The sequence below is a fragment of the Oncorhynchus keta genome, unplaced genomic scaffold (assembly GCF_023373465.1).
Source record: "Oncorhynchus keta strain PuntledgeMale-10-30-2019 unplaced genomic scaffold, Oket_V2 Un_contig_471_pilon_pilon, whole genome shotgun sequence".
NCBI lineage: Eukaryota > Metazoa > Chordata > Actinopteri > Salmoniformes > Salmonidae > Oncorhynchus > Oncorhynchus keta.
In genome coordinates this window covers 5074-14991 of record NW_026287918.1, presented here as the reverse complement: position 1 = coordinate 14991, position 9918 = coordinate 5074, and the positions used below count along the sequence as shown (strand labels likewise).

The window sequence follows — 9918 nt, the reverse complement described above, 5'->3', positions numbered from 1 at the left end:
ATATACTGACTATATCTGTTTCTATATATACTCTATATATATACTGACTATATCTGTTTCTATATATACTATATATATACTGACTATATCTGTATCTATATATACTATATATATATATATATACTGACTATATCTGTATCTATATATACTATATATATCTATATATCTATATATAATATATATATATATATATATATATATACTGACTATATCTATATATACTATATATATATATACTGACTATATCTATATATACTATATATATATATATACTGACTATATCTATATCTATATATATATACTGACTATATCTATATATACTATATATATATACTGACTATATCTATATATACTATATATACTGACTATATCTGTATCTATATATACTATATATATATACTGACTACATCTGATCTATATCTATATATATATATATATATGTACTATATATATACACTGACTATATCTGTATCTATATATACTATATATATATATATATACACTGACTATATCTATATATATATATATACTGACTATATCTATATTTATATCTACTATATATATATATATATATATATGTACTATATATATATCTGACTATATCTGTATCTATATATACTATATATATATATATACTGACTATATCTATATCTATATATATATACTATATATCTGTATCTATATATATATATATATATATATATATATATATATATATATATACTGACTATATCTATATCTATATATACTATATATATATCTATATATATATATATATACTGACTACATCTATATCTATATATACTATATATATACTGACTATATCTGTTTATATATATACTATATATATATATATATACTGACTATATCTGTTTATATATATACTATATATATATATATATATACTGACTATCTATATCTATATATACTATATATACACTGACTATATCTATATATACTATATATATATACTGACTATATCTGTATCTATATATACTATATATATATATATATATAAATATATATATATACTGACTACATCTATATCTATATATACTATATATACACTGACTATATCTATATCTATATATATATATACTGACTATATCTATATATACTATATATATATACTGACTATATCTGTATCTATATATACTATATATATATATATATATATATATACTGACTATATCTATATACACTATATATACTGACTATATCTGTACTATATATACTATATATATATATATATATATATACTGACTATATCTGTATCTATATATACTATATATATATCTATATATATATATATATATATATATACTGACTATATCTATATCTATATATACTATATATATACTGACTATATCTGTTTCTATATATACTATATATATACTGACTATATCTGTATCTATATATACTATATATATACTGACTATATCTGTTTCTATATATACTATATATGATATATATATACTGACTATATCTGTTTCTATATATACTCTATATATATACTGACTATATCTGTTTCTATATATACTCTATATATATATACTGACTATATCTGTTTCTATATATACTCTATATATATACTGACTATATCTGTATCTATATATACTATATATATACTGACTATATCTGTTTCTATATATACTATACTGACTATATCTGTATCTATATATACTATATATATATATACTGACTACATCTATATCTATATATACTATATATATACTGACTATCTGTTTCTATATATACTATATATATATATACTGACTATATCTGTATCTATATATACTATATATATATATACTACTGACTATCTATATCTATATATACTATATATACTGACTATATCTGTTTCTATATATACTATATATATATATACTGACTATATCTGTATCTATATATACTATATATATATATATGATATATATGTATTATATACTGATACATCTATATATATATATATATATACTGACTATATCTGTTTCTATATATACTATATATATACTGACTATATCTGTATCAATATATACTATATATATACTGACTATATCTGTTTCTATATATACTATATATATATATATATATACTGACTATATCTGTATCTATATATACTCTATATATATACTGACTATATCTGTTTCTATATATACTATATATATATACTGACTATATCTGTTTCTATATATACTATATATATACTGACTATATCTGTTCTATATATACTATATATATATACTGACTATATCTGTTTCTATATATACTATATATATATACTGACTATATCTGTTTCTATATATACTATATATATATACTGACTATATCTGTTTCTATATATACTATATATATATACTGACTATATCTGTTTCTATATATACTATATATATACTGACTATATCTGTTTCTATATATACTATATATATATACTGACTATATCTGTTTCTATATATACTCTATATATATACTGACTATATCTGTTTCTATATATACTGTATATATATACTGACTATATCTGTTTCTATATATACTCTATATATATACTGACTATATCTGTTTCTATATATACTCTATATATATACTGACTATATCTGTTTCTATATATACTCTATATATATACTGACTATATCTGTTTCTATATATACTCTATATATATACTGACTATATCTGTTTCTATATATACTCTATATATATACTGACTATATCTGTTTCTATATATACTCTATATATATACTGACTATATCTGTTTCTATATATACTCTATATATATACTGACTATATCTGTATCTATATATACTATATATATACTGACTATATCTGTTTCTATATATACATATATATATATACTGACTATATCTGTATCTATATATACTATATATATATATATACTGACTATATCTGTTTCTATATATACTATATATATATACTGACTATATCTGTTTCTATATATACTCTATATATATATATATATACTGACTATATCTGTTTCTATATATACTCTATATATATACTGACTATATCTGTTTCTATATATACTCTATATATATATACTGACTATATCTGTTTCTATATATACTCTATATATATATATATATACTGACTATCTGTTTTTCCTGAGGGCAGTCATGACATACAGTGCCTTCGGAAAGTATTCAGACCCTTTGACTTTTCCCACATTTTGTTACGTTACAGCGTTATTCTAAAATGAATTAAATCCATTTTTTGTTACTCAATCTATACACAATATCCCATAATGACAAAGCAAAAACGTTTTTTTATACATTTTTGCAAGTTTATTAAAATTAAAATAAAAACACACAAGTCAGAACACAGCCTCTCTATTTTCTCATGTGATTTCAGGTCCTCTGCCTGGGAAAATGTCTTTCCACACTGAGAGCAGTGGTATGTCTTCTCCTCCTGTGTATGTACCCGTAGGAAGCCATCACTCTCCATTGCTGACCAGAAATGAGCTACAACTGGGCTAATAACTAGCAAAGAAAATAAACAACTGTGTACACGCAGCTACACGGTTTGATTTCAAAACAAGCACATCCACTCACTGCCCCACCTGACTTCTCAGTGCAATTAGAATCCTCCTCCGATGCACTCTACCTAAAAAAATAAAAATCACAGACAGTCTTGAATAGTTCATTTGTTTTTTTGAAAGGGGGCTGATATTAGGTTGATTCAATCACAATTCCCACAGTAATATAATAATAATAATAATAATAATAATAATTCCCTGTTTCAGTAGTGGGAAACGTTTATAGTGTTAACGGGGCAAAGTGAAAAGTGAAGTGAAGTTAAATCTCATGCGTCTCTACAGGTAGTTCTGGTGCATCCTGGGAAAGCTGCACAATATGATTTCATATGAACAAAAACACATTTCAGAACACAGCCTCTATTCTGTCATGTGATTTCAAGTCCTCTGACCGGGAAAATGTATTTCTGTAATTAGAGTAGTAAGGCTTCTCTGCTGTATGTGTTTTTCCTGCTCTTTCAGGTTCCCTAACTGACCTAAACTCTTTCCACACTGGGAGCAGTGGACGGTCTTATCCTCACCTGAGTGTGTGTATTCTCTCATGCTTTTTCAGGTTCCCTAATCGGGTAAATGTCTTTTGACACTGAGAGCAGTGGTAGGTCTTTTTTTCTGTGTGTGTCCCCTCATGATATTTCAGGCCCCCTAACTGGGTAAAGGTCTTTTCACACATGGAGCATTGGTAAGGCTTTTCTCCGGTGTGTTTCTTCTTATGCTCTTTTAGGTTCCCTAACTTGGTAAAATCCTTACCGCACAAGGAGCAATGGTAAGGTTTCTCCCCTGTGTGCGTCCTCTCATGCTCTTTCAGGTCCCCTAACCACCGAAAACTCTTTCCACAGTGGGAACAGGGATAAGGCTTTTCTTCAGAGTGTATTTTCTCGTGTTTTTTCAAATACCCTAACTGGGTAAAACGCTTTCCACAGTGAGAGCAGTGGTAGAGTTTTTCTCCTGTGTGTATTCCTTCATGCCTTTTCAGATTTCCTAAATGTGTAAATCTCTTTCCACACTTGGAACATTGTAAAGGTTTTTCTCCTGTGTGTTTCTTCTTATGCTCTTTTACGTTCCCTAATGTGGTAAAATCCTTTCCACACTGAGCGCAATGGTAAGGCTTCTCCCCTGTATGTGTCCTTTCGTGCTGCTTCAGGTTCTCTAACCACCTAAAATTCTTTCCACACTGGGAACAGAGGTAAGCCTTCACTCCAGAGTGAATTCTCTCATGTATTTTTAGGTGTGCTAATCGAGTATAACGCTTTCCACACTGGGAGCAATGGAAAGGCTTCTCTCCTGTGTGTATCCTCTCATGCTCTTTCAGGTGCCTTAACCATGTAAAACCCTTTCCACACTGGGGACATTGGAAAGGCTTCTCTCCTGTGTGTATCCTCTCATGCTCTTTCAGGTGCCTTAACCATGTAAAACCCTTTTCACACTGGGGACATTGGAAGAGCTTTTTTCCTGCGTGTGTTCTCTCATGCTCTTTGAGCTTAGATAACCACTTAAAACTCTTTCCACACTGGGAGCAGTTGTGTCCTGTCGCTGGTTTGGGCGTCTCTGGGTCTGGATTCTCTGAAGGACTCTTCCCGCTGTCAGAGTGAGAGTCTGGTCTCTCCCCTGCCAAAGATAAAACAGATTATTTTGTTAAACAGAGACCTGAATGAATGATTAAACTGTCTTCCTATGAGGTTTAATCCAGACTAGATCCTTCGATATAAAATCATTATAAAATGCTGATTGGTTGATATTCGCAATAATCTCAGGCCTTTTAAAAGTTCCATCCATCCTATTTTTTTAGGGGAATATTTAGGCTTTCTGATAATGTATAAACAATAATAAAAACAAACAAATGTAAACCCACCCCCACTGTGAGGTCACTGTTCAATCAACCCACCCACACTGTGAGGTCACTGTTCAATCAACCCACCCACACTGTGAGGTCACTGTTCAATCAACCCACCCACACTGTGCCATGAGGTCACTAAAAACTCCACAGAAAATCAGATATTTTCTTAACATGAAGGGAAATGGTAGAAAACCTTTTTTTTTTTTAGAACTGTCCGGAAAGTTGATTGTTCCATCTGCTTTCTGCTGTTAGGGAGAGGCAAGATCTAAAAATATTTTAAAAAATGTTTTTTAAAAAGCCCACTTTAAATCTGAGATTTTTTAAAACTATCTCATCCATATCTAAAAGAAAAAAGAAAAACATGAAGTCTTTGTCAATCCAAATGCCCAGATATTTATAGGAACCCGATCGATGGGAAAAACCATCCAGTGAATAAATATATATAGTCCATCTGAAACATCCTGAACTACAGAACAACACGAATTTAGTCTTGTCCACATTACAGTACAAGTTTTAAACCAACCAGGGCGTTCTGTTAGGTAACAAGGTCAGATAGCAGCTCTAACATAGGCTGGCCAACAGTTGGGTCAATGGAGAGACCTCCAGTGCCTTCGGAAAATATTCAGACCCCTTGACTTTGTCCACATTTTGTTACGTTACAGCCTTATTCTAAACATGGATTAAATGTTTATCCTCGTCGATCTACACACAATAACCCATAATGACATCACAATACCCCATAATGACATCACAATACCCCATAATGACATCACAATACCCCATAGTGACATCACAAGACCCCATAGTGACAAAGTGAAAACAGTTTTTTTTTTTTTTTTTTTTTAAACCCCAGAAATACCTCATTTACATAAGTATTCAAACCCTTTGCTATAAGACTCGAAATTGCGTTCCGGTGCATCCCGTTTCCATTGATCATCCTATGAACTATCAGCTATGAGACTCCAAACTGAGCGCCGGGGTATCCTGTTTCCATTGATCATCGTTGAGATGTTTCTACAAGTTGATTGGACTCCACCTGCAGTAAATTCAATTAACTGGACATCATTTGGAAAGGCACACACCTGTCTATATAGAGCCTTCCCGAAGGACAACCATCTCTGCAGCACTCTACCAATCAGGCTTTTATGGTAGAGTGGCCAGACAGAAGCCACTCTACCAATCAGGCTTTTATGGTAGAGTGGCCAGACAGAAGCCACTCTACCAATCAGGCCTTTATGGTGGAGTGGCCAGACAGAAGTCACTCTACCAATCAGGCCTTTATGGTAGAGTGGCCAGACAGAAGCCACTCTACCAATCAGGCCTTTATGGTAGAGTGGCCAGACAGAAGCCACTCTACCAATCAGGCCTTTATGGAGGAGTGGCCAGACAGAAGTCACTCTACCAATCAGGCCTTTATGGTAGAGTGGCCAGACAGAAGCCACTCCTCGGTAAAAGGCACATGACAGCCCGCTTGGAGTTAAAGGACTGTCCGACCATGAGAAACAAGATTATCTGGTCTGATGAAACCAAAACTTAACTCTTTGGCCTGAATGTTAAGTCTGGAGGAAATCTAGCACTAGCCCTACGGTGAAGCATGGTGGTGACAGAATCATACCGTGGGAATGTCGTTCAGCGGCAGGGCCAGGGAGACTAGTCTGGATCGAGGGCAAGACGAATGGAGCAAAGTTCAGAGAGATCCTTGATGAAAACCTGATCCAGAGCGCTCAGGACCTCAGACTGGGGTCCTCATCTTTCCAACAAGACAACGACCCTAAGCACACAGCCAAGACAACGACCCTAAGCACACAGCCAAGACAACGACCCTAAGCACACAGCCAAGACAACGACCCTAAGCACACAGCCAAGACAACGACCCTAAGCACACAGCCAAGACAACGACCCTAAGCACACAGCCAAGACAACGACCCTAAGCACACAGCCAAGACAACGACCCTAAGCACACAGCCAAGACAACGACCCTAAGCACACAGCCAAGACAACGACCCTAAGCACACAGCCAAGACAACGACCCTAAGCACACAGCCAAGACAACGACCCTAAGCACACAGCCAAGACAACGACCCTAAGCACACAGCCAAGACAATGACCCTAAGCACACAGCCAAGACAACGACCCTAAGCACACAGCCAAGACAACGACCCTAAGCACACAGCCAAGACAACGACCCTAAGCACACAGCCAAGACAACGACCCTAAGCACACAGCCAAGACAACGACCCTAAGCACACAGCCAAGACAACGACCCTAAGCACACAGCCAAGACAACGACCCTAAGCACACAGCCAAGACAACGACCCTAAGCACACAGCCAAGACAACGACCCTAAGCACACAGCCAAGACAACGACCCTAAGCACACAGCCAAGACAACGACCCTAAGCACACAGCCAAGACAACGACCCTAAGCACACAGCCAAGACAACGACCCTAAGCACACAGCCAAGACAACGCAGGAGAGACTTCGGAACAAGTCTCTGAATGTCCCTGAGTGGTCCAGCGAGAGCCCGGACTGGAACCTGATCGAACATCTCTGGAGAGACCCTGAAAATAGCTGTACAGCGACACTCCCCATCCAACCTGACAGAACTTGAGAGGATCTGCAGAGAAGAATGGGAGAAACTCCCCAAATACAGGTGTGCCAAGCTTGTAGCGTCAAACCCAAGAAGACTGGAGGCTGTAATCGCTACCAAAAGGTGCTTCAACAAAGTACTGACTCCTTATGTAAATGTCATATTTCAGTTTTTATTTTTGTTATAATTAACAAAAAATTATAAACAACCTGTTTTTGATTTGTTATTATGGGGCATTGTGTGTAGATTGATGAGGGGGAAAAAACGATTTAATCACTTTTAGAATAAGGCTGTAATGTAACAAAATGTGGAAATGCACACAACAGAGACAGAGAAGTATTTGGCCAATAACAAAAAATTTTTCCACCATAATTTGCAAATAAATTCATTAAAAATAATTTCTCTAATTTTGTCGGTCATAGTTGAAGTGTACCTATGATGAAAATTACAGGCCTCTCTCATCTTTTTAAGTGGGAGAACTTGCACAATTGGTGGCTGACTAAATACTTTTTTTGCCCCACTGTATTACAATTCTATTAATACATCATAATGTATTACAATTCTATTAATACATCATAATGTATTACAATTCTATAGCGCTTTTCATAACCATCTCATGTCTCAGGTTCAGCCTAATGGGACTACCTCCCTGCTTTGAGGATATAGAGTATTCATTTACATTGTTTACAAACAAAGGAGTAAAACAAGCTTATCTTTTAGGTTCTGAGCTCAGTGGACATTTATAAGTTGTAATCTCCCAGAATCAATGGCGAGGCTCAGAGCCAGATATTTAAACGATATATTAATTCAACAAGGGCAGTTTGTGGCCCTGCTTTTAAGACGGTACTCACTGGTGATAATCAGATCTTCAGTCTCCTCTTCCTCTCCTTCCACCTCCTCTTCATCTCCCAATAAGTCTTCATCCTCCTCTTTATGTAAGATAGCCTCCTCTTCCTCTCCAAAAGGTTCTTTCACTATAATATCCTCCTTTTCTTCTTTAAATGTTATGGCCTCCTCTTCCTCATTTTTCATTCTGAAAGCTTCTACCTCTTCTTCTTTCACTGTGACAGCCTCTATCGCCTCTTCATCTTTCACTCTAAAATGTTCTTCCTCTTCTTTCACTATAATATCCTCCTCTTCTTCTTTCAATGTTATGGCCTCCTCTTCCTCATTTTTCATTCTGAAAACGTCTATCTCCTCTTCTTCCACTGTGACAGCCTCTATCCCCTCTTCCTCTTTCCCTCTAAAAGATTCCTCTACCTCTTCCTCCTCTTTCATTCTGAAAGCATCTTCCTCTCCTTTTACTGTACCATCTTCCTCTTCTTTTACGACAACGTTCAGCCCCAGAGCTTCTTTCTCCGTCCAGCAGACCTCCTCTTCTTTAGCAAGAGGGGAGTAGCTTAGTGAGCTCATGGTTGGTAATGCTTGTTAGCATTAACGAGTAGCCTGGTGCTAAGCTAACTTAGCTAGCTACCTGTCTAACAACGTAAATATGAACTTAAATAGGGCAACTAGCTACACGAAAGAAGTTTAACACACAGAGGCAAATATACACCGAAAGCGTCTAAAGAGCTCCAATGTTTCGACTATGTTGGATAGCAAAGCCACAGAGGTGACTGACTAGACTGTGGTGAAACAGGTAAGATGAACTAAGTACTTCCGGGTCGCAGATTTTTAGAATCCTTCAGAATAAGAGTCCTGACCTGTATACTTTCTAAATGAATAATTAATGAGAAAATGATGCAAAATGATGTGATTTATTTGTTATTGTTATGTATATAGATTTTTTTAAATCTAAATGGTCACCATTTATTTTGTGTGTACTCCTATCATGTATTGGGGCCTGGTGGTTAGAGCGTTGGACTAGTAACCAAAATATTACTGGTTCGAATCCCCGAGCTGACAAGGTAAAACTTTGTCGTTCTGCCCCTGAATAAGGCAGTTAACCCA

At 34.4% G+C, this 9918-nt stretch overlaps 1 protein-coding gene across 1 annotated transcript; it reads right to left on the bottom strand.

Moving 5' to 3' along the window:
* Positions 1–3283: 3283 nt before the first annotated feature.
* Positions 3284–9625, bottom strand: LOC118380263 (zinc finger protein OZF-like). Its single transcript, XM_052509569.1, has 3 exons — positions 8820–9625; positions 4066–5149; positions 3284–3615 (listed from the first exon to the last, which is right to left on the bottom strand). Exons 1-3 carry the CDS (start codon positions 9379–9381, stop codon positions 3612–3614), a joined length of 1650 nt encoding a protein of 549 aa, XP_052365529.1. The 5' UTR covers positions 9382–9625; the 3' UTR covers positions 3284–3611.
* Positions 9626–9918: the final 293 nt, after the last annotated feature.

What these genes read in the sequence shown, in the direction of transcription:
- LOC118380263 (XM_052509569.1), bottom strand. Translation starts at nt 9,381, where the DNA reads ATGAGCTCACTAAGCTACTCCCCTCTTGCTAAAGAAGAGGAGGTCTGC. An exon ending in TGAAGATCTGATTATCACCA is followed by an intron (nt 5,150 to 8,819) that starts GTGAGTACCGTC and finishes TATCTTTGGCAG; the next exon opens with GGGAGAGACCAGACTCTCAC.